At 40.2% G+C, this 25,756-nt stretch overlaps 1 protein-coding gene across 4 annotated transcripts in view; it reads left to right on the top strand.

The window, feature by feature from the left end:
- igsf9ba (immunoglobulin superfamily, member 9Ba) overlaps positions 1-25,756 on the top strand; it is a 68,443-nt gene that overhangs the window by 24,093 nt on the left and 18,594 nt on the right. For all 4 annotated transcript variants that reach the window (XR_009674183.1, XM_061046689.1, XM_061046688.1 and 1 more), the window contains exons 3-11: positions 3,156-3,302; positions 9,843-9,994; positions 15,150-15,267; positions 19,341-19,482; positions 21,337-21,482; positions 22,895-23,037; positions 23,482-23,622; positions 23,709-23,828; positions 23,947-24,097. Coding sequence is in view for 3 of the 4 variants with exons in the window: in XM_061046689.1 (XP_060902672.1) it covers positions 3,156-3,302; positions 9,843-9,994; positions 15,150-15,267; positions 19,341-19,482; positions 21,337-21,482; positions 22,895-23,037; positions 23,482-23,622; positions 23,709-23,828; positions 23,947-24,097 (1,260 nt within the window). In the remaining variant the exon portion in view is untranslated. The remainder of the gene's footprint in view (positions 1-3,155; positions 3,303-9,842; positions 9,995-15,149; positions 15,268-19,340; positions 19,483-21,336; positions 21,483-22,894; positions 23,038-23,481; positions 23,623-23,708; positions 23,829-23,946; positions 24,098-25,756) is intronic.

Here is a 25,756-nt window from a genome sequence, read left to right as displayed (position 1 = left end):
GCTGCTAGTGTTTCCTTCATCATGCACCATAGATGAAGTCTCTACATGAAATAATTAGGTCAGTAACATTAAAAACAGTCTCATCCTGTTTAGCTGTTGTTAGAGGGTGTGGTGTGGAGATGTTTGCAGGGCTGAAAAAGAGCAAAAGGAACACTGAGAGTGGGGCAGTTGATGTTGGCTGCAATTTGTAGGGTAACTGTGCATGAAAGCTTCACAAGTCAAATCCCCAGTGTGACAGCTGTTTAGCAGGTCATCATACTGAGAGAAAAATCATCAAGTTAAAATGTGTCTTGATGGGCCCACTTATCACTGATCTTTGAGACAAATTTAGGAGATGCTCTCCAGATGGAGTATATTCATGCACAGTACGTTGATACAGTTTGAAGTTATCGGTTATCTTTCTTTCTTTTTTTTTTTTTTAAAGAATTTTGATAGCAACACAGCCTTCTTTATTTTACAAATGCATCAAGTAAGTGATGTGACATTATTGTCCTCCCACTCTTTTTTCACAATCTCCAGCAAAGACCACCAATTTATTCTTCAGTGAAATCATTCCTGTGACAATGGCTTTCTTTTTAACTGAAACAAATGAAACTTTTCTTGGATGTTCCCAAAGTAAACTATACTCTAAGATGCTGTCACCCATCTCATCTTTATAGTTATACTATATACTTCTCCCTCTTGCTCTATTAAACCAATCATTGGCCTAAAAAGTGTTATGGTTTGTTTGTAGACCAGGTAGTATCATCCAGTAATATTTCAAATGGAATTGGCTATATACAGGAAACAAGGCTAGGTTCAGAGCCAAAGGGATTACACAGAATCCCTGGAACCCTTCTGAGAAAAATCTTGCTAATTTGTAAGTAAAATGATTCTCAGTGTCCAAAACTTGAGTGTGTGTCTGTGGAGTATTTGTACTGAGTGTGTAATAACGTACACCAGGGAGTGGCTGTAGAAAGAGAATGGGAAAGAGGTGTTACCTGAACTCTGCGTATCATTTTATCCTCCCATAAAGTGTAGCACACTGTGTCTGTCAACTCTTTCACAATGGATCTTTAGAGTTTTTCTGAACCTTTTTTATCCGACAAAACTCATGACTTGATCTGAACAAGGTGTTAGCTGGTCTGTTTTCACAGCACACAGAACCCTGTACTGTGTAAGTGGTGTATGCCCCAGGGGCCCGAGGCCTGACGTGGATACAGTGCTGTTAACTCTGTTTACAGCAGCACCGTCTCACTCTTTGACAAACGCGAGCTGATGTAGATCCCCACCCTTCACACCACCAGCCACCCCACTCAGCACTTCAATGCCCAGGCAAAAATAGACCTGACTTTTTAAAGACAAGCTACCTTTTTACTGCAAGACTGCAGTCCCCACTTTTCTCTCTTCCTCTTTGCTGTATTGATTTCCTGCTTCTGTCAGTTTTCTACCAAAGCTATGGCAGCAATCCCAGGGTTGGGGTATCTATCTATTGCATTTATACACAGTGCTGGTAGAGCAATTCAGCCCACCCTCAACGTCGATACATTTGCCTGACAGTCAGTCTGAAGTAACAGGAAACAGTGCTTACAGTGTGTCTACACATCAAAGTTTGGAAAAATGCTCCATCTGAGAACACTCGTCAGACAGAGCAGCAGCGAGTGTTTTAGTCTGTTGGGCTGTCAAAGGCAGCCATGTGAGCAGCCGGCTGGAGGCTTGAAGACAGACAGCTTAGAAGCTGAAGATTTCACCATGCCTGGTTTCCTGAACTTCTCTCATCCCCTTGTGATTCCCTCCTTTTAGAATTCCAATTTATCCTGAGCCTTGAAGAAGGAAGAGTTTTTTTCAGAAATAGATGATTTCTGTGAGGTGGAAGGCTGGACTTCCTCCATTTCGGACACACTTAATTTTAATTCAGCTGAAGATATGACTCCAAGGTAGCCTTATGTATAAATCCCAGTACTTGAAATATGATGGTTGGTGGTATTTCATTTAGGATGCTTTAGCGAGACATTCAGTCTGTGAAAGGTATACTTTAACATTTTGAGGATTATATTTTTTATGCTCTCTTGCCAAAATGAGATGAGAAAATGGGCACCACTCCAATCTCTCTCTATAACGCATGAAGCTAGGACATGGTTAGTTAAAAGTTCGCCAAGCATAGGGACTGTAAGCTGGGGAGGAGCCTACTCTTGAGTATAAATTTAACCACAATTCAAGACTATTTAGTGCCCTCATTGTAAAGTCTTTCTGTAAAATGGGATATGCACACTGGATATCACAAAATAAAATATTTATTTGGCATATTGTTTAAGATTCTAGTTCTCAACTGGCTAATTTAGTTTTAAATACGGGACATCCGGGGTAAAAGTGGGACGGTTGGCAACCCTTCTCCAGACAGAGCAAGGCTATAACTTAAGTGCTAATGGTCCTAGTACTAAAGTTATTGAGGCATTGTCAATGACAAATGTAAAAAAAATCACAAGATAACAAGAAGTAGCCTATGTTACTATTTTGCTCGTCTTCCTTTGAGTTTGGATTGCATCTGGAGTCCGTGCTTTTTGCTCTTTTCTGTTTCCTCCAACAGTCCAGAGACTGTAAAGTTGGAGTGAAGGCTCTAAATTGCCCGTGGGTATGACTGTATAGTAAGTGTTTTCGTCTCTGTTAACTCTGTGAGAGACTGGATAACTTGGTGTTTTCCTGCCTTCCATCGCGTGCTTGGAAATGCTCCAGACTGCTGTAGGTGCTCCCTGCTAAAGTATATTGAATCTCTGCAGAAAATGACAGGAACTGGGAGAAGCAGAGCATCATGTAATGTAGGAATGGAAGAACATATTTGATCCCTTATTTTAACAAATCTTTAAAAGAAATGCATTTTTTAAAATCAGTTTCCTGTTAAATAGCAAAAAGGGACTTCTTTAGAAGCTAAAGACTTTTCCAGTGCATTATAAAAAAGTTAAAGTAAAGCACTTAACCTCCAACTGCTCTTGTATGACTGATGTCTTACGGAGACCAGAGAGGCTGAGTGTGATTTTGAAAGGAGTGAACAAGGAGTGCTGAAAAAGAGCAAGCAGGTGTTCTTAAAAGCAGCAACAGACCAATTGCACAGATCGGCAGTCAGTTTATTTTTTTTAGATTTCTTTTATTAATGGATTTTCTATTCTCTCTGTCTCCAGGTAGAGCCTCTCTGCATGGGAAGGCCTCCTTACAAATTGACCCAGTTCGCTCCGAGGACCAGGGCTGGTACGAATGCAGGGTCCTGATGCTGGAGCAACAGTACGACACCTTCCACAACGGCAGCTGGGTGCACCTCACGGTCAATGGTAAGTCACCTGCACACACCCCACAGACACCAGAAAGATATGTGTTAAGATTCAAGATTCTGTTTACGTGTCATTTTCCAATTTATCTGCATAAAAGACAAAAGGCTGTTATCTCAGCCCCCAGCAGTGTAACAGGAAATAACATAAATATACCTAAAACAACAACCTCCAATAAATAACAACCCTAATAAGGAATTAAATATTTTCTGAATGTACTGTAAAAATTAAAATAATTATAATAACAGTAGCTGAGATAAAAAGCAATAAAAAGAACTGCATACTGTTAGTAACATAGTCATTCAATGTTATTTGTCAGTGGAAGTAAATGGAAAAACATATACAGGTCATAACAGGACATTTTATCTCAGAAAAAATGTATTTTGAAAATTAATTGCCCATTCCAATTTTCAAATACAATATTTTACCAACTATATTTCCCCCTTCTCAACCTAGAAGGATAGATTTTGAAATCTTATTGTATGTAGGACATTTATACGCTGATGCGTTCATTTGTATTCCTGCTTGATAAAAGTCTTCTTTTGTCTTTTATTTCTGGTAAAGAAACATTAAAAAAAAAAAAAAACTGATCAGGTTTCGGCTCTAAAGAAAGCTCACGCATCCAGTGACCCGTTGGTCATGGCACATCTGAATGAGTGACCGTTATTCACAGTTTCAGATCACTACTGCATCTCCTTTTCAAAAGGCCTGGGGTAAAAAGGGCTGAGAGGCTGGTTAGGGAAGAATTGATTGTGGCCTGTTTAAGGCGGTTCCGGCAGGGATCGTCTGTGATAGTCTGAGAGCGATCAAAGTGATGACCAGGCGGAAAAAAAATCTGCACCTTTGCATTTCCCAGGAAAGCCCCAGTGGCTTAAAGAACCCTATATGTGAAGTGTGTCTTCACATTGTTGCAGAGGCAAAGATGCCTTTGTGTTTCATCTTTTTCAATCCTACATCTGCTTTTTTTCTTTTTTTTTTTGCAGATGCATACCACAGTTACGTATATGCATCAAATGCATGACATAGTTATTTGTATTTGGTAAATGTCAGCTTGAGAATATCTCTTAAACAGGCAATGAATAGCTGTTAATTCTCGTGTGTTAAGGTTTTACCGGTCTCTAACTGCACAAAGCTGCGATCCTTCATGGGCTGTTAGAGAAAGATTTTGCTTGCAGAATAACGTCGAGCTCTTTCACATGTATATTTGGCGCTTGCTGTTTGACTAGTGTGTGAAACTCATGCATATTTAATTTGGCCGTGCATATGTTTTACAGTGAAAGCAATTCTTTTTGTTTGAATAATGATTATAACACAGAAATACTGCATAAAGAACCATTTATTAAGTCCTCCGAGCTGCATGATCACTTGGGAATGAGAAATGCTGATGTGTATAAATGGTAATTAAAACGCACAACGTAATGTTTCCTATGTATACTGTGTCTGTTGTGTCCGCGAACCACACGCTGCAAATGGCTCGGCCCTGTGTTTCTGTGTTTTACATCAATGTTGACATGAGAGCGTCTCGTTTGAAGGCAGCTGAATGAGAGCTCTGTCTGCACGGTTGAAGTTGCGGCTGAAGAGCGAATACTCTGCCGTCACCTGCACACTCTGGTGATGTTTGGTGTCTGTGTATTTGTGTGTCTGTGTTTCTCTATAGCTTAGCTCATCAGTATTCACTCTTAACTTTAACCGTTCCCTCCCTCCCTCCCTCTCCGTCCTCTGCTACTCTTCACGTCCTTCAAAAGAGCCTGAGACTTTTGGGCTGCAGTCGAACTAATAATATCCTTGATTATTATATAGTTGGTGGATTGCAAGATAGTATGAACTCACATTTTGATTTCCTTCAACTCGTGGTGTATACATAAAGTACATAGCCACTGGGACCCCAGCTTCCTACTTTGAGGACTGCAGCCTCTGTACACGGGGCATGCAAACTATCTGCTTGGCTACTGGCTCCCCCAGTTTTCTACCTTTTTTTGATGCCTTGAATTATTCAATTTATCGGCCACCTTTCAGTTTTCTGAAGTCAGAAGTCTTTTACATCTTGCCCCTGCTTGTAGCTAATTCATTAGCAAGCTCGCGAATAAGCTAGGTGACCATCATTTTTCCACCGAATGAGTTTCTATTACGGGTGCTGTAATTTTTTATTTAAGTAAAAAAAGCTAAAAGAACACAACACTTTCTGGCACCAACTGTGTGTCCAAAAATCAAAACACAGACGCTGATACCTGCTAAAAACAAACACCAGCTCTGACTTCTGGCATTCGGATGACAGAATCCCCAAAACAACTACAATATGGCCGAGAAGTTCATTTCAGTGACTGAATTAGTTAGCAGAAAGCTACAGTATCCACCTTTCACTCACAGCAACCGTGTCCCTAATAATGCCTGACCTTAATCTGTAGGATAATTTAATTGACTGAGTTATGTCAAAATGTAACCTCTTCACAGATGTCATGATGAGAGAAATAAACTACAACTTTATTTCTCAGCCTCTCCTGAGTGCTTGTGGGACTAGCTATAGAGATGCAGTTTATATGTGGGGTAGAAAAAGCCTTTAACTGGTGTTAGTTTCAGGGTTTTTATTTCAACTTGACAGTCATGTCATAAGCAGCACTTGTTTCAGAGTCTAGACATCCAAACGAGAATTCATATGTAGACTTTATGCTACTGTTGTCCTCTAAATGGACGTCTGTGAGGGAAGCAGGTGCCATTTTCGTCTGGCCTCCACACAGACATTAAGGGCACCCATTTCCTTTGGCTGTTGAGATTTGCATACACTCCTCCTTTGAGTTCCTGTTCGCTGGCCTTAACTTCCTGCCAAGCGGACAGGGGATTCGTGCCCACTCAGTGGCAGGTGTCAGATGGCAAGGCCTTGTGCCCGAAAAAGACACTAAGGCCACTCTGTCTCTCTGCCCACCCCTCCTCCTCCTCCTCCCCCTCCCCCTCCTCTCCTGTCTCGTCTCCGCCTGTCTCTCCTTTCTCTTCATGTTTCAAGCATCAGCAGGCTTTTCAGAGATCAAAAAAAAAATACAAGAACAACCACCATTTTCTGATGGTTTTAAGTTCACCATCTACTCTGAAAGACAAACCCTGTTACTGAGTCACTGCGTTACTTATTCACTGGCATTAATGGCCCATTAGTTTTACCCAGCTGGGGCTAAAATGAGGCTCATTGGTCCACCAGCTTCATATATTTCTCTTGTGTGTATGCCCGTCAGTCACTATTAATGTGCCCACAAGTAGAGCCCAGTCATCCTCAGGCCCATGTGAGACCACATGATACAGATTAAAATAATAAGTAGATTTTTTTCTTTACATTCTGCAAATTGCTCACATGAGCTCAATTGAAACTGAACATAGTAGCGTACTAGTTTTACCATCACCGATGGGCATGTCTTGAAGTGTGATCTGTTGCACCTGAATCCTCACCTGACAGTGATGTGACAGCGTCCTGACAGTGTACTGTCACATCCCTGAGTGCACTTCTACACCACTGCAGCAGTGTGAGAAGTGAATATTTGTTCAAGTCCCCATGAAATATATGTCCCCTGTTTAAATCCAGGGCTCCTATGTTAAATGTTAATTTATCTGCAATTATATCTGCCACATATATTTCAATAAATCAAAAATCCTGTAAAATGTTTCAAATGTCCTATGACTCATTCTGTACGCAGGGGGCGTTTGCTTATTTTATAATTTTATTTTAAGCATTAAAATGCTTTGGTGAAGCTTACGATCCAATCAAATTCATCCCAACGTTATGTCCCGCCTTCTATTTTGGGATTGGTTCTATCTTCAATGAAAGTGCACAACTTATAGAACATAGGGGTGCATAGTGTGTCCGTGTCATGAGTTTATCATTTTTAACACAATATTTAGTTGTGTGATCCTGCCACAGAAATAAGGTATGATGTGAGTGTGGCAGTGATTTCATGATTCCCCCTGTTTCTTCTCTTTATTAAAAAATATAATAATCCACAATTTTATGGCACTTTCAGTGCAGGAGAGGAAGGCGAGTCTCCCTGAGTGCCGCCTACTTCTACTCCGTTACAGTTTCCAGTGAAACACACGTTACGCCTTTGAGGCTCATGATGTGAAATCAATGAAAAATGTGTACTGTATGCTGCTGTATTCTCAGAGGAGCAGAGACAACAAAAGAGAGACCAGGGGAGGGAATCAAGCCATTCAGACACACTCCTGAGTTAGTGAGCAAGCAACAGCCACTGTAGGCCTTCAAAGCACGAGGCTGAATCCTGCGTTTGAGCATCCAGGCCATCTGCTGATGAGCTGTGTGAAGAAGAACTATGTACATGCAGCATCTTCAAGCATCTTTTAATGTATATAATTGATGAAGAGATGCAGTAAGTAGGGCAAAACTGGGATGTGCCGCTTGCTTTTTTTTGTAGAGCAACTCCCAGGTTTCCCCGCCATGCTGACACTTTCTGTGTGACGAGCCGTACCTGACGGCGTGAAACAACTCCCAGGTTGACCAATGTACCTGCTGCTGTCACCACTATGTGTGCCGCCTATTTCCTGTCAGCTGACGCTTTATCCCTCAAGGGAAGTCTTAATTAGGATTAGAATTAGCACATGATGGAATAAGCACGCAGCTGCTTTAGTTAAGTAAATGAACCAATAACACAAAGTTGAAATTCTTAATTACAAGTAGATTTATTCAAAGTCATCAAAGTAAAAATTCTCCTGCAGATACAGTAAAAGGACCATGTTTTTATATGTTGATGTGTTTTGTATATTAGGTGAAGAAAAAGGATTTGCATTCATGTTGGAGCAGCATTTTACTGCGCTGCAAATTTGAGCCCTCTTGAAGTGATGGGAAAGGAAAGAGAACTTTTTAAGAAGAATATTTGTCAAATGTTATCTTTTACTTTAGACTTTAAAAAAAGGTTTGATCTCCTTTTGAGCCTCAAACAATTATTTGAATACAACTTGATGAAACGTTTAAAGGGATGAAGTCTTAATCCTGTACTTGGTTTTTAACTACATGTACACAAACGCATGACATGAGCCTTGCGCATCCTACGGATGTTTGGAGCGTTGGTTGTGCACGTCCTCAGAATTTAATGCTACGTGTCTGCGAGATGCAGTATGCATATAACAGCCTCGAGCATTGTAGAGTTGAAAGGTGATGAGACAGGATGCAACAATGTTGGAGAAGCTGCTAGAAAAAAAAGTTAACAGGTCAAATGTTTAACTATGCCATGTTTGTTTAAATTACACCATAAAAATCTAGAATCTCTACTTTGGTGTTTTACTCGGTCTGATTTATCTGGTGCTCCCTCTAGAGGAATCCTCCAGTAACACGTGTTGTACATAGGCAGTTATATGAACATTTACGTTCACGATGAAGCAGGTTGTTAACATGTATGCGTGGTTCAAAAGCCAGTATATTTGAGCTATTAGATCACTAACTTTAAGTCAGTATTTTGCTCTGAATTGTAACAAAGGAACATTAGTTACACAGAAGTGATGTTCAAGACGCTGTAAGTTGTGCTTAAGTATATTACATTAGTTAAACTTACATTTACATTTCAGCACCTATACTGTACTTAGCAGTGGGCTCTGTAGTCTTAGTGATTAGATAATTAGGATTCCTCAAACCTCCTAGTGTGAGTCAATGCAGTACATCTAAAAGCACAGTCTCATAGTGATGCATGTGCACAATGGTCCCTCTTTGGTTACTAAAATGGTGCATCATGAGCTTTTTCATTTAGCTGTTGACCTGTCTGCTGCATCAGGAAGGGAAACATAAACCAATGATGCATTTTATTAGGATCTCCATTTATCTACTGTATCAAATAATGCGATGAGTATTTCGAGAGTGGCAGGGCGGCACGGACGGGCAGATGTCTAAATGTGCTAATTGGCCGATTTGTACTCCATTCCAGGTGCTTGTCTGAAGCGTGGCATTGCTCCCAGCGGCAAAGCGCTGACCCACTTGTTTAGCAGCACCTTTTCACTCTTTAACTAAACAGGGTGCCGCTATTTATAATGAAAATATTGTGTTGAAACACTGAAAGCAGCTGGCGGAGTTGGCCTGCAGAAGAAAGGGGTAAAGCTCCCCTGTGGCTGTTATTGAAGCTCAGTCACATCGTCAGAAACTCAGTGATGTCACTAAGTGGTGTCTTAAACTGTTAAAGGGTAAACTGCAACATAAAGGAAAGGAATGGCGTCGTCACCGTGTTCTCTCTGGTGTTACGGGAAACTGTGGGATCAACTGATATCTGGAAACGTTTCATCCAAGTGTATGTTTATCCTAAGAGACCATTCAGGAACCATCCAAGTCTCGAACTAAAGTTTGAGTTTTAAGCTTCAGAAATTTGTTTTCCACAGTAACTAGACCCCACTGAAAGAAACAGTTTTAAGATACCTTTATTTTGCCATATAATCTGAGCATCTGAAACAGATGACAACACCAGACATTATATTCAAATCAAGTTTAAATAAAAAGAACACAGCTTCATTTCTGAACGCTATGACTTTATGATGTAAGGACCTCTGTTTTTTCATTTCCCTCCACAGCCCCGCCTTCATTCACAGCGACGCCACCGCAGTATGTGGAGGCGAAAGAAGGAGGGAGCACTCTGCTCAGCTGCTCTGCCCAGGGAAATCCAAAACCAATGATCAGCTGGGTGAGGGAGGGGGAAGAGCTCGCCACCAACACTAAGTATTCGGTAAGAATGATCGTGAGTAATGGGCATAATTGGGATTTATGATTGTGGGCAAATATAGAAGCAGGGCTTGTGCACAGATGGTGTCATCCACTGAGTCCATCTGTACTGGAAGTGTGTTATGAACTACATCTCACGAAGGCTAAGATCTGTTTTTTCCATTGTTTTTCTGGAAAAAAAGACAGTATTTTGTGATAAAGACTCTGTCGAGGGATCACTGCATGGTACTGAATGTTAAGTTTATGATATTTCACAGGCTTGAAAAACAATATGCTATGCACTAGGGATATAACCTGTGGAAAAACACGCTTACATTGAGAACACATGAAGTTAAACTTTAAAGTTGACAACTAGTTTAAAGTTCTGGCCATTTGATTGGTTAATAACCGTCAGCAAGACTATCAAGGAGAATCGTCCTGCTACTCTGTTTCTTTGCCCTTCCTGTTCTTTGTTTAATACGTTATTGCTTGTCCTGTGGATAAACTCCCAAAAGTAGACCATGTGATGTCATCATAAGATATTTCTGGCACAGCCTCAGTGCGGCTTGACAGCGGTGAAATTATGGTACATAAACCGCAACATCAGGTTTGTGGTGTCAGCTGTGTGGAATCAAAGACATTCAACACACTGCTGTGTTCGGGATGACTCAGAAGCACTCTAAAGCTTCAACAGACAGATGATTCATTACAGCCACAGGATGTTACATCCCGAGTCAAAGTTGCAGATGGTTAGAATCAGAATTATGTCAACATGATCGAATAAAACTTCTGAAAAATCATTCAAAAAGTAAGAATTTGAGACAGAAAAACTCAATAATGCAAGAAAACATGTTGTTTTCTCAGAAAAAAAAAAGTACCACATAACTTGCAAACAAAGTTTTTGTTTAAGCTTCATGAATTGGAGAGGTCAAAAAGGCTGAAATACGTTTAGTTATGTGTCAGGTTACATGTGCAGAACCTATTTCAAGAGAGCATGAATTTAAAAAAAAAATGATTGAAATATTTTTTTACAGCAGTAGTGAATGTTTTTTCCCCCCTTACTCTGAGTTATCTGTTCATCCGAGTGGCTTTCTGAGAGAAGACAGTTTTTGTGTCTGGTTGTTTCGGCGTACTGTGCTCTGTAGCACCTACCAGAGGCGAGGACTTTGAACAGATTTTGTGATGGGTCTGCAGACCCTGGATCAAACCATTGCCCTTTTATTTTTTAGATATAATGTCCTCATCCAAAAATGAACACGCTCAATAAACATTTTGCAAAAGAGCGCTTTATTGGCAATACATAAGAACAACCACTTAAATGTAGGCTACAGGCATCATGCATCAGATGTAGCCCAAGCTAGCTGTTAGCTAACTGCAGAGTAATTGGTGTCAATAAGACGGTGCCTGCGAGGTTAGCTAGCACAATCACTGAGGGGACAGTGGGGAAAATTAAGTTGATGAAGAAGTTGTTGTAAAAAAAATAAATAAATAGTACTACTGCTATTAAGGAGGGACATCACACACAACAGAAACACAAGGCACCTGTAGGTTATATCTTAAAAACATGCTGTAATATATGTTTATTAATCGCATGCAATATCATAATCACAACATTAAATGATGTATTTGCAAATTGCAGATATTGCTCATATCGTGGGGCCCTCTTTCTGTCTCGCTTGTCAGATTTTAGTCCTCACTGTTGGTGTTGCAGTGCAGCTGCTAGCTCTCTTCTTTGAGCTACGTGACTCTTTGTGTGCATGTCTGACGCAGACCCCTCAGGTGGGCAGGGTTCTTAGTAGGTGCAACCATTGGACGTAAACCTTTTAATTACATTTTGCATTGCTTCTCTTAAGTTTCTGATGTAGTCTGATATTAATGTTCGGTTTGATTCTGTCGACACAAATCAATTCAAGTGTAGCAAGTTTTGCTCTCTTTCTTTTAGTTAACTATCACAAGTAGTCTTTCACCCACATGTGACGCTAGAGTGAGTACTTGTATGCAACATCAGTACATTTGTAATTGTAAGGAGCCCCTTTTTTTTTCCAAAGTTTAAATGAGAAGTAGAAGAAGAGGGTCAAGGTAAACAGAAAATGAAATCACAGAAGCTCACAAAAGAAAAACTGCTGAAATTCTTTGAACATAACAAGTACAAGAGCAATTGAGGGCGTTTTTTTTAAAGTGTTTTTTGTTAAAGGTGAATTGATCGTTTGTTGCCTCCATGCCGTCACATTCACATACATCTTAGATAATTCAGTCTGCTGCAGGTGTTAGCAACACTTTACTTCTGTGCGTGTGATACAGGCTGATGAGAGCAAACAGGAAGATCTGTGCAGGGCCTCCTCCTCCTTCTCCTCCTTCTCTTTCATTTTCCCCTCTTTGCTGCACCATCTCTCCCTCCAGTCGCCTCTTTTTAATACCGTTCTCTCCGTAAATGATTCGACAACATTCTGATGCATTATTAATCCCCCCTCTTCTGCATCAATATTACATTAGTCCTAATATGAATGTTACATTAAAAAAGAAAATCGCTAGTGAGAGCAAAATGCCGTTCTTCACTAGCCCCAGAGTTATATACTGAAACATGTAAAAGAAAAAAAAGAAAAAAGAGCAGCACATTTATGAGCTTTCCTCATCCATTTGGATGTTTGAAGGGTATGTTCCAGGCTATAAAAAAAAAGTCCTTCTCAGAGTGTTTGAGAGCGAGGGCGAGGATGAGGGGAATATTTGCTCAGTCACATTCTCAGATCCATGGAGAAGTCATGGAGAAAGGCAGGAATGTGACAGACTGGGTGAGAGAGGAGGAATCCTTCTTCTCGTCTCTTTACTTTACTTTATTACTTGATTTATTTGCACAGAACCGTTAACCAATGATACTAAACAGCACTGTTGTGCAGGAGAGAACAGAAACGTAGAAGGGTTTTCTCCCAAAAGTGAACTTGGATAACAAGCAAACAAAAAAAAAAGAAAGAAGGAAAACAATGACAACCTCCTGCTGTTTCTGAGCCTGAATTCAGTCTCTCTCTCTCTCTCTCTCTCTCTCTCCCTCTCTCTGGATGTGTCAGAGGCAGAAGTCACAGAAATGGAGATTCTGCCTTCATCTCCTGCCTCACCTTATCTGAAGCTTCCTCCATCCTCTGTCCTCTTTCTCTCCTCATTTGCTGCAGACTTCCTCCTCCTCCTTTTCTTTAATCTTCTCTCCCCCACCTCAAATTGAGTTCAGCTATGGCACAGAAAGTACGGGGATGAACTGATGACTGTTACATATCAGGAGACTCTGTTTAGTTTATGGTATTGAAATAATTCTACATTGAAAACTTTATGGGCTTTATAAATGTAATTGTTTGATCTAAAGGGGATTTGATGTAAGGCAACAATATTCAGTACAGAAAAGTGAACATATGATGTTTTACATGACTAATCTTTTCAAAGAAGGACGATTAGATTTGCAAAATATTTACTAAAGTGTACAACGTTCACATATTCAAGAATGTTAATAATATGTGTAAGAAAGATAAAGATTTGCATAATGGTAACAGATGGAGTTACAGTACCTTTTCCTATCAGAATAGGAAAAGTTTTTTTTTTTCCTGAAATCTTGAAACCAAAATAGCCGTGTGGTGTTGGGTAATGATTTTTGTTTCTGTTCCAGCTCTGGAGAAATGTAAGGCTTCTCCATGGTCACACACACTGAGAGAAAAATGCATTATTGTTTGTAATGTGGATACTTGATAGATTGTGGTGCAGCAAAAAACTCAATTTGGTCTTTACTGTAAGCCGTTTTATTATCTGCCTGAGCAGAATGTTTAGATTTGACCTTCACAACTCTACCTTTACGAATCCTTTGAAAGATTCCAAAGTAGTAAGATAAAATATCTCAGAGAAAATGTTAACATAAAAAGACAGCAGCTCAATGGCATTAGTAATTAGGAAGTTGAACCACTGCAATAAAAAAATGCAGAAACAGCCAGAGTGCCGATACCGACGTCATGTCATTAAAATACCTATTTTTACATTTCTTTATAAATCAATACACTTTTCTTCACAGGCCTCAGAGCGATCGCATCACAACATATCAGTGTTTAGTTTGCACTTGCGGCTCTCAGCAGGACGCACGTGTCGTTGTTAAAGCCGTGATGCACAAAGTGTGATCTTGTGATAGACAATGTGAGAGATGATGACTCAGTTTGCCAACAGACTGACAGAAGCTAAATGTTGCTCTGGTTGATCTACTCGCAGGGTCTCTTGTCTCTCCATAAAACATGTGAAGACAGATGAATGGGAATAATTCTGCGGGCGTAGCAGCTGCATGAATGGACACACTACAGCTGTGTGTGACTTGAATGGACAGAGCCTCTCGTAACCTGTTGCATTATTTATGAGGGTGTTTCTATTAGGGTTTGGTTAATGTGTTTCTTCAACACTTATTGCGTCTCATCAGTGAGCTGCACACAGGGATGCAGCAGCAGCAGCAACACACAGCGAGACGTTTCCACAGCTACCACATGCAAGAATCAGAGCTGGAGTTAATTAAAGCATGACACATGTATGACTTTGTAGTGTTTGATGGATTTAGAGAAGACTCTCACCCCAAACTCACTGATAGAGTGAAAGAACCCACCTGGGATTATTTTGTGCTTTACTCAAATAACTTCTTAAAAAATGTCATTTGATAAATCATTACATACTATACAACATTCATTAAAGTGATACAGCACATTTTGCTTTTACAATTTCTCACTTTTTTTTGAAGAATTGAATATTAAATGAAGAATAAAGGAAGTCAGAAGTGATGTACTGTTTTCTCTGGTCTCGGCTGAGTTGCCACCCAAACAATGGAAATGCTGGCCAAACAAAGGTCCAAATCACACCTACAAATAAGTGTCCCCAAGGAAAGCAAATCTTACAACTTAGAATTGTAACTTTAAACAAAAGTAAAGAGTAATTTAAAAAAATATATATATTTCAATAGCTGTATCCAATATTCTTCAAAAAATGTTTTTTTCAACCACCCAGAGTTCAATGTAAGATCTTTCTATTTTTACTAAGTGTGTCCAAAATTCAAAACTCAGAATTAAATTTTCAATCTCAGGAAGCTCTTTCTGAGAGCTCTTGTCTTAATCAAATCATTTCAACATGTTGTGTTTAAGACTTGATGTCATCTGTGTCTCCTGTATGTGCAGGTACATGATGGCAGTCTGACCATCCTTGGCATCACTCGAGATGACAGAGGGGCGTACACATGTCGAGCCTACAGTGACCAGGGAGAGGTTCTCCACACCACCCGTCTGCTGGTTCAAGGTACTGTATCCATGAATAAGGGACACTGTCCTAAGGCTCTATGTGTAAGAGATTAATAATTAGTGCTGTTTACAGATACATTTGCAAGGATCATGAGTATTTGATAAGAAATAAAAAAAACAGGTTTTCCAACTTTTTACCTCGGGCCAAATGTTCCATTTACATCAGTGAAGTAGTTACGTTTCATTATTTATACTTGGAGGCATTTTCTGTAGCAGCATTTTAAAGCAGAGCCCTTCAACCCCCTTGTGTGCTGATGTATCTAACATACAGCACCTCGTGAGTCTGTATCAGTCGGTCAATAGCTCAGTCTGGGGCCTGTGTGTGTGTGTGTGTCTGTACATGTATGTGTGCGTGCTCCTGTGCACAGAGTTGTGTGTACAACAGGATCTGTGTGTGAGAACGTCCCTGTCTGTCTCCGGTCCATTAACTAGGCTCTCTGCTAGACACAGATCAGATAGATGGCTGTGATGCCAGCCTGCAGCTCTCCCAGTCTCCTGATACAGCGGGGCTGAGGGGGTGTTAACTGTGTGTATTTAACAGGAAACAGAGCATCTTGCCTTTATGCTAGAGTTATTTTAATGCCCTGCCTTCTGTAGGTGCAAACAGAGCAGAGGAATTACTCCCCTCTTTGTTCCGAGTGTGCAGTAAATGACTTTGCACAGACACTTCAAACACACATTAAAAAAAGTACCGTGTTTTAACCGTGTATAGCGTGAGCAGCGGTGCATGTAAAGCAACTGCATCAAGTCTGCAAGCCTTGATGTCTGCTTTTACTACAGTAGCTGTTCTCTCAAACACAGCACACTGCAGCAGTTGTTGTCCAACAGGATGAGACTACCTGTACATTCAGCTTCTGCACAAAAGAACACCATATGACCGTATGAAACACACTACTCTATACATGAGCTCTGCAGTTACCTAGTTATTTTCCATTAGACTTATTGTGGGTATGTAATCAGACCATGTCTGAGGAATTATGATATACATTCAAAAACCCTCTTCGCTCTACAGACATACACTGTTTGCTTAAGCGTGATATACTAAGTTTATCAGAACATTGCAGCCCATATTGCAAACTGTCGAGAAGCATGTTTTTATTGCAGAACCGACTATTTTTGTCACATTAAAAAATATATATATATATTTTTTGAAATCATTGGGGCGCCGGTGGTGTGCATGCCCCATGTACAGAGGCTGAAGTCCTCCAGACAGGTGGTCCGGGTTCAGATCTGACATTTGGCTTCTATCCTGCCTGTCGTTTCCCAGTTTCTCTCTCATTGAATTTAAAATAAGGGCCAAAAATAAAACATTTTGTTTGAATATGATCTTAGGAGGAAAAACGTGACACTTGCTCCAGAATTTGAGATCATTGCAAATGCAAATATCTCCTTTGATTCAAATATAAAACAGAAATCAGTCCTTGCTCAATCTTTTGAAGAAGTGGAATTCTTGTGGTTGTGAAAACAGTTTGGAGGAAATAGTTTGTTGTTAGTCTACATTAGAAGACATGTTTAAATGAGTGCTGAACAAACCTTAGTTAATGTACTAGGTTCCTTTATTGGTTTTTAATGGCAGCAACATTTAGAAAAAAAGGTTTAAAATTAGTTTTATCAGACTGAATTTTGGAACCAATAAAAGTAGACCTTACTCCGGGGGGGGGGGGGGTTACGTGATTTAATCAAACTACGACAGATGACGTCCCTGTTATTCCTCTTACTTTTAAAGGAGTCTTACCTGCCATGTGAACGTCTGACCTTTACAACAAAGCCACTGTGATAATCATGTTAACCTGTGTTGAATTAACACCGGAATAGAAATCAGTGGGATATGTGATGGAGGCAAATATGCTCCTTTTGAGACTCTGTATGAGTACATTTAAGAAATAAAAACTAAAGAGTGCTACAAGTCTTATGTACATCAGGACAGACGTGTTTCCTGTAATCTTGCTGACGAACAAACAAACAGAAAACACAACGTCCTTGGCGTGTGTAATAAAATGTTTGCAGTGGATGTTGAGTCTGGCTGAGTGTTGGCATGAAGACCACTGTGAAATAAAAAGCGGGTTAGGATTATGACTCAGAGCAATAACAAACAGATATCTGAGGAGTCATGATTCTCACTCTGTGATCTGTTTTTAATTGTTGTGTGAGACAACCGCGCAGCGCCGCCAGCCGTCCCACCTAACGCATAAAAGCCGAGCACTCTGAGAGGGGAAATAATGCTCAGGCTTGTATCTGGGGCCCTTCATAAAAGACAGCTTACCTTTCATGGCTCCTGCTGTTTTATTGAGAGTTTGGCGGAAACCTGGAGAACCTCAGGGCATGAAAAGGTTACTATGTGAGGCATGCAGAAGCTGACTACTATTAATGTTACAGTAGCTGCCTGCACCCTGTGTTTCACATCAGTCTGTAGTGTTATATTGTAAATAATGTAAAGTGTGTGCTCTCACTCTCCCTGATCCTGAGATAAATGTTAACAGCCCAATAGTTTAGTCAGCGTGGGCCTGCATGTGGTTCAACAGGATCTTTTTTATATCATTGAATAATACACTTTAACACTGACAGTAAGTCAAGTTTTTTCTACTGTCTGACAGAGCAGTCTGTATCATTGTCTGTTTGTACTCAGCTTAACCGATTCACACATTCTTTGGACTCTTTTAAAGTGTGTCAAGACTAGGACAAAAATCCCAGGATGTACCTTCTTTTTTTTTTTTTTCGAGAAAAAAGAGCTGTGTGATGTCATTTGATTATTAATCAACAATTAATGAATTAAATCATAACATTACCTTGCTATAACATCAGACATTAAGAAACATGGTATTTTGAAGTGCTGGCTTCTCTGACAGCAATGTAGCTGCCAGTATGTCCTTCTTCTAAAGTTTAAATTCTGGTCCCGACTGGTCTGTTTTAGATTTAACCAGAGAAGGCAGGCCGTTTTAAGGCATTCCCACACGGCTGTTTTGGACGCCCTTCAATTCGCCAGACATAAGACCAGTTATCATGGCTTACCAGCAGTTGTTGCAGCAGTGGAATCGGGTATGGGAACTGGCTTAGATATACAGTAGCTGGTTCTACCCAACCTGAAAGCCTCGGCATTTCTCTGGGATAAATATTGGAGATGATTTTGAAAAGTTAACACAGATAGATTTTGAGGCCGATGCAGAGCCGGCTAAACACTGAAGCTTCCACGCTTCGACATTGGCAACCCGTGTACTCATTGACTCTAGTGAAGAGGGGGAGACAGCTCTCTCCAGTGTTTTGAATTTGGACTGCAGTACCCGTTTTTTAAACACTACATGTCAGTTACATATTGCTCATTTAATGATTTGTATTGATGAGCAATAGTAAAGCTATTTTTTTTATTTAACCTTTATTTAGATGAAATGATGAACACCCAGAAAACTCTATTACAGAATATGGTGAACAGGAACAAAACCTAAAAATAAAAACTGTTGAGTGCTGAACCAAGACACAAGTGAGCAGGTTCGGATTTATTTTCACAAAGATGGCGCTGCATATTATTTTTAGTCACTGTGTATAAACAGTGCTCATAAAAAAACAGATGTGTAAACCAAAGTATTGTATTTCAATTTAATGGAGACAAATCTTTGCAGACTTAATGACCACTCTAACCGTTTGGTCATTACAAAAGTGCTTGGTCAGTTGAAAATATTCTTTGCAGTTCCTGCCCAAAGGAGATAAACTATAAAAAAAAATAATACAGCTTTTTGGTGGGACCATTAAAGTGTCTAAAAAATATTTCTAAAGAGAAAACTGATTCAATGACAATGTGTCAGCTCAGGGTTTTTGTCTTAACAGCCCATATCTTTACTGTTTCTGTCTCACCCATCACTTGGTAGAACGTGTTTTAAATCTTCATGAACACTACTGTATATCTGCACAGATGTCGCAGGCACACAAAGTTAGCAGGTAGCTAGTTGTAGTAGAGCATGCAGCAGATTTTTCCTCAGGAATTTGTGGAAACCAAAAAATGTTCAATCCTTTTTGCAGCTTTACATGGTTAGGCGCATGTGCTGGACAAGCTACAACATTTGTTTTCTGTCTCTTCAGGGCCTCCATACATCGTCTCCCCACCAGAAAACGTCACTGTAAACATATCCCAGAATGCACTCTTCACCTGCCAAGCGGAGGCGTATCCCGGCAACCTGACGTACACCTGGTTCTGGGAGGAGGACAACGTCTACTTCAAGAAGTAAAGTTATGATCAAGTTCACTTCTGTACCGTAGCTGCGGTATCTCTCTGTAGAGAAAGACTTGCTCAGTCATTCAAATCTTCAAATCAAGATTTTTACCCCGGGCTTTTGTGATGTGGGTGACATTGTGTGTCTCCAAGCCCTTTGCTTTGTGTGTGTGTGTGTGTGTGTGTGTGTGTGTGTGTGTGTGTGTGTGTGTGTGTGTGTGTGTCAGTGCCCTGTCCTGCTGCGGTCCCAGAGGCAGAGCGAGCGGCCTGGCGGGGGTCTGTCTGGACAGTGCCAGGCGAGTTAGTGCAGTCTGATGGCAATATCACATGACTCAGGCCTTGTGTCATCATGCAGCGCTGATCTGAAGCGTAGCCAGGACCTCTGCGGGGACTCCAGAGCCGGTCTTTAGACTCTGAGAGGGTTTCATAACTAAAGAGTGGCAGACAGAACAAGAAAGAAAGAAGAAGGAGTGAATGGGAGTTGGACTTAAAATAAAATAGTTTGTAAGGAAAGGAACTGAAATGTCCTACCTTCTTTAAACTGCTTTTAATGAAGCCTATCCAAAAAAATGTTCCCTTCCCTTCTGCAGAATAGGTACAGATCTATTAAAGAGAAATGCATCAAAATGTTTCTGGTATAAACCTTCATAAGGTATTACAAAGAGAGATGTAGTTTAAGAAGAGTACATATAATTATAACATGTGTCATCATTCTAATGTTTTTCTATAAAACCACATTCTTGGTTTTATTCTCTCCCATCATACATATATATATCATTTTATTTGTATTATTACATAATGTGTATAAATACATACAGACACATATGGTATGTTATATTACATCGTGTCATTTTATAGTCATGTACTGTATACAGTTCATAAAATCATGGATGATACAGCTGCCCTACAAGATTTTCTTCACACAAACTAGTCTATAGTCTATATTAATGCTTATGTATGCAGTTTGTTCTAGTAATATCTCAATTATCTTTATTTTTCTTCATCATTGTTTTCATCTTCTGTCATCAACATGTCACTGTACAACTTGAAGATCTTCATTCCAGCCCATAGAGTATTATATTATCAGATCATTTGGTTTATATATAGCACTTTTCAGAAAATTCCGAAACAAATATAGACGAGATCCTACAAAACTAAAAACTCACACAAGTCATGATGTTATGGATTTAGGCTGACTTAATTATCTATGATTTTTTATTTTCTTTACATTCTTAAGGTCGATTTGGAGCCATTTATAGGCACAGAAAAGGGTTGCCAATTCTAATCATGGTCTGTGGTAAAAAGGCAGTTTAATATCTTGGTTGTTCATGAATAAATGCCAAATAAGTAGTTGACCAAAGAATTTTGGGCAAACCCTTAAGATTTTTCAGAAGAGGTCAAATGTATTTTTAAAAAACTAACAACACAGATGTTTGAAGTATTTGCCTCTTATTGAACCGATTTTGAAGCCGTGATAAAGAGTTGTATAAAAGGTTTGAAAGGACCTTTCAGAAAACATTTTATTTAAGGACATATTCAGCATGATAGTAAGCTGTTGAATTATTTCCCTGTGCAGCTCCATCATTGCAGTGTTTAATTTTGAATAGTATCAGGGGGTAATAATGAAGGCTGTACCGTTTGGTGATAACAAAATTAGAAGATTTATTTGAATCTCTCGCTCTGTACTCTGTGTTCCTTGGATCCCTGTCAGAGCTGAGCTGCTGTTTGACTCTCTGCTGCTCTCTTATGGCACCTTCACGTAATTCAGCCAAAGGAAAATGGGAAGAAGAAATTAGATGTGTTGCCTTATCCTCTCGGTGTGTTTCAGTAACACAGTGTGACAAAACGTCTTGTGTCTCCTTGCAGTGATTTGAAGCTTCGAGTGCGCATTCTCATCGACGGCACCCTCATCATCTTCCGGGTCAAGCCGGAGGATGCTGGGAAATACACCTGCAGTCCGAGCAACAGCCTCGGCATCTCGCCCTCGGCATCAGCCTACCTGACTGTTCAGTGTGAGTGTTACCGTGGCAACAAAGAGGAGGGGGAGGGGCGGAGAGACGGTACAGTGAGCCGTGTGTGTAAGAGGAGGGAGCAGTAGCGGCAGCAGCAGTATGGAGGCTGCTCGTGCTGGAGGCTGCCGGATTATTTGGCAGCGCTGCTACTTGTGCTGTAACGCAAAGTAACCTTCTTGAATTTCAAGGTCACATGTGGCAGAGAGGGAGCTTAATGCGTTTTTTACTGAGCCTCTTTGAACTCATCATATTCAGAGTGGATTTTAAGAATACAATTATTAACCAGTCCTCCTCTTTCCTGTGCTCAAAGACGGAGACCACTCATCCTCAGACTCCATTTTTTCCCCCTGGTCTCTTTAAAACTACCCTAAAATTAAACGGTGACCTTCCTGTTCATCAGCTTCAGACCAAAGAGAAAGGAACAGCACTTGTGCGTTGAGTTAATTTGCTCCCAAGTTGCTGCCCGTCATTGATTACTGTGCTACAGTATGAGAGAGAGCCAGGGGATTCACAGCACTGCAGGCACTGATTTCATCACTGGCCTCAAACATGGCAAACTATAATTAAACCAGGGTCCCGGAAGCTTCAGGCCAAGCGTACTCTGACTGTCCATTTATCTCAGAATCACTCAGGATTGTATGCAGAAAGTTAACTCATAGATCTTAAAGTAGTCTGAGTAGGACCTTAGAGTAATATGTTAACAATCCTGTGATTATTGGCGATAAAGAGATAGATGTATCACATTTATGATCACATGATGTAGTTTTCAATCTGTTTGAAGTATTAAAAAAAGGTTAAATGAAAAAAATACAGACAAATAACACTACTCTATTATGACTTTTTATTTTAAAGGTCACATGTTAAGCAAAATACACATTACTATGTTTTTCTAACACTAATATGTGTCCCTAGTCCGTCTACAAACCACCCAGTTATGAGAAAAGTCCATCCTCTCGGTCTTTTGCCTGCTCCACTTTTCAGTTCAAACAGGCTGTTTGGAGATTTTCCCTTTGTGACATCACAAAGGGCAGTAACCCCTCCCCCAGGTGGGTGACACGCTCACAGCTTGGTGTTTTTCTGCCCTCTGAGTCTGCCTTCTCACCGTAAACAATAAGGCAATGTGCCATAAAGGCCAAGGCCCATGTAAGGATAACATGTTCTCCTCTGCATCGTGCACAAAGTCACTTATCTAAAAACATGGCAAAAAAAAAGATCTTTGAATAAAGTCATTGTCATCAGTTCCCAAAACATCTTAATCTCTTGTGTGAATGCCATAGGACCCCCTTTTGGAGCACTCTGTTCTCACTTTTCTGATTTGAATTTCATGAAGTTAGATTGCATTAAACATTAAGCTCATGTTTTATCGATCACACAACCTGCATGCCTAACCCTGACCTCCGCTTTACCTACAGACCCGGCCAGAGTGATCAACATGCCTCCGGTCATCTATGTCCCACGGAAACTGCCAGGCCTCATCCGCTGCCCGGTAGATGCCAACCCACCTGTGACATTGGTGAAGTGGGAGAAAGATGGTTATCCTCTCAGAGTGGAGAAGGTTAGTCTACCTCAGAGTTCGACAGGTCAACTCTCTGTTAGTTACTGTAAATACACAGTAACAATTTTACCTCACTTTTATCACTTTTAATTAAATTGCCCTATTTAGCATTTTGGAGCATGCAACTATGTATTTACTGGTTTGTTACTAAGTTTTTATTTGAATAATTATATTAGCATATACATACCTTTCCTTATTACAACTCTATTTTACTATTCATCATGTGTTTATCACCTTAAAACGTCATAATTATGCTTTGTAAACCATTTTTACATAATCATATTCTACCTAGCAAAAATAAAACTTATGCTGCTGTAAAAGGAAAATCTATTATAATGTATTTAATTTAATAGAATCTTTGGACATTTTTGGTAATTTGTGCAGTTCAAAAACATTAAGCCCAGCACCTTGAGATTTATTGAAACCAAGAATTTTGTCTTGTAGTACCCCGGTTGGAGCCTGATGCAAGACGGAAGTATTCGAGTGGCAGAGGCCACAGAAGACTCCCTGGGCACCTACACCTGTGTGCCTTACAACGCCCTGGGTACCATGGGCATGTCCCCCCCTGCCACCTTGGTGCTAAAGGTACATCTCTTTCCATGTGGGGTTCAGTTTCTGCATGTTTGAGTATAGACATTTTATCTTAAGTTTGAGTGTCTTATCCCGCATAGGATCCCCCTTACTTTAATGTGAGGCCTGGGGGGGAGTACCGTCAGGAGGCTGGGAGAGAGCTAGTTATCCCCTGTGCTGCTTCTGGAGACCCTGATATACCAACCATCACCTGGAGAAAGGTGCAGTTAAACCACTTATCATCCTCTATGCTATTATGTTTTTTAACCTGTATTTGAGAAATTTAAGTTTGCCCAACACTTCTTAACTGTGTTGCTGTGATTTCCATGTCCATTGAAGGTGGGGAAGCCAAGCAAGAGTAAGCACAACATCCTACCCAGCGGCAGCTTACAGTTTCTGTCCCTCAGCAAGGAGGACCATGGAGAATGGGAGTGTGTAGCCACCAATGTGGTCACAAGCATCACTGCCAGCACGCGTATCCTAGTCATCGGTACAAAATGATTCTGCACTGTGCTCTCAGCTCAACAGACTATTCTTACTTTCAGCTACAGACTCAACTCTTTTGTGGTTATTTTGAGTTGATTGTGAGCCCACTGTTTTCTGTTTGGTGTGAGTGATTTGCATGAAGAAGACTCTCATCCCTCAAAAACCTTGCCTCTTTACAATTTCCCCTCAGGCATCATTCAAATTTAATCAGATCTTATCTGTAACAGCTTTATAGAGTCATTTTACTGCTCGATTCTGTAACCTCACTGTAGTATGAACCCAGCCACCACAGTTTGTGTCTGTTGAGCCCAAGGACATTTATACTTTTTGTGAGGGTACTTACCCTTGTTGCTCAATGAGGTTGGTGAGGGAATCAACTCAGTGTAGTGTCAGGTGCGTGTGTGTGTGTTGCTGATTGGCCTAGATTAAGACCAGGTATGGGAAGCGTATATATACTCTTGGGCTTCAGTGCTCTGTGTTTACTCATTATCTCACCTTCAGAGGTAGAGAGGTTCTAACAGGGTTTCCTCTTGTGTGTAGTTTGTTTCTACTCATGCCTTTTGTGTTCTCCTGTAAGGCCTCCCTGGCAGCCATTGTGTTTTTAAGTGTATTTTTGGTTGTCCCAGACAATTTAGTTTCAAGTCAGCTGCTTGGCAGCAGTGGTTTAGTTCCTTCTTTTCGGTGCATTATTTAGTTTATAAAGTTGTTTGTTTTTGCTCAGTACTGTTTTTGTTTTCTCCCTCTCCAATCTAATCGCTTGTGATTTTCTCTAGTTATCCCTCTGGGATCACTTTAAGACATCCCCAGGTCTGCAACTGTGTCCCCAACCCTTCCACCTGTCACCCCCCCCCCCCCCCCCCCCCCCCCATCCGACTCCTGACATTTGTAGATTTATGTTAAGTGTCAACTAACGGCAACAAGTTTAAAACTGAACATAGCTGTAAGTTAAATTATCTGTGGGCTGCATCTGTAGTCTCCTTTAATCACTAGCTAATGCAAATTGTAGGGTTGAGATTTTGATGACTAATTACTAGACCATTAGCATTTATACTGCAACTGCTGTTCTCTGTTCTCTAATCCAATTTGGGTTGGTAGTGTTGATTATGGCATTTGCTTGGTTGAGTCTTTCAGCAGTATTAGCAGTTATTTTAATAAGATTATGAAATGTTGTCGATCAGTTTTATTTTGGTGTTTCATAAAAATAGTTTGACATTTCAGGATATAAACTGATTTGCTTTCTGTCTCAGAGTAAGATAAAAAAAATTTGATACCACTCTCATGTCTGTGTACTAAATATTATGCTCCAGTCAGATCTCTGTTAGTGTAGCTTAGCATTGCAACTGAAAACAGGAAAAAGCTAGCCTGACTCTTTATGAATATAAAGGAGCAGTTTGACATTTTGGGACAACATTTTGTCTACTTTTTTAGAGTTTAAAAAGAGGATTGATAGTTCTCTAAGAAATGTCTGCTAACTATCAAGCAGCCAGAAGCTTGTTCGCTAGTATAGATATTGGAGATTGCTGGTTGAGGGTTGGGGGGGTCTGGATCTGTCCAAATTGTGCATACTTAACACTGGAAATGAGATTAGAGTACTGTAGATGCTAACCAGCAGGTTAGCTTAGCTTAAAATTACAACTTGAAACATGTCTTAGCCTGCCTTAAA

The sequence above is a fragment of the Labrus mixtus genome, chromosome 9, assembly GCF_963584025.1.
Source record: "Labrus mixtus chromosome 9, fLabMix1.1, whole genome shotgun sequence".
In the NCBI taxonomy this organism is placed as follows: Eukaryota; Metazoa; Chordata; class Actinopteri; order Labriformes; family Labridae; genus Labrus; species Labrus mixtus.
The sequence above is the reverse complement of the archived record's forward strand: the minus strand, read 5'-3'. Positions and strand labels throughout refer to the sequence as shown.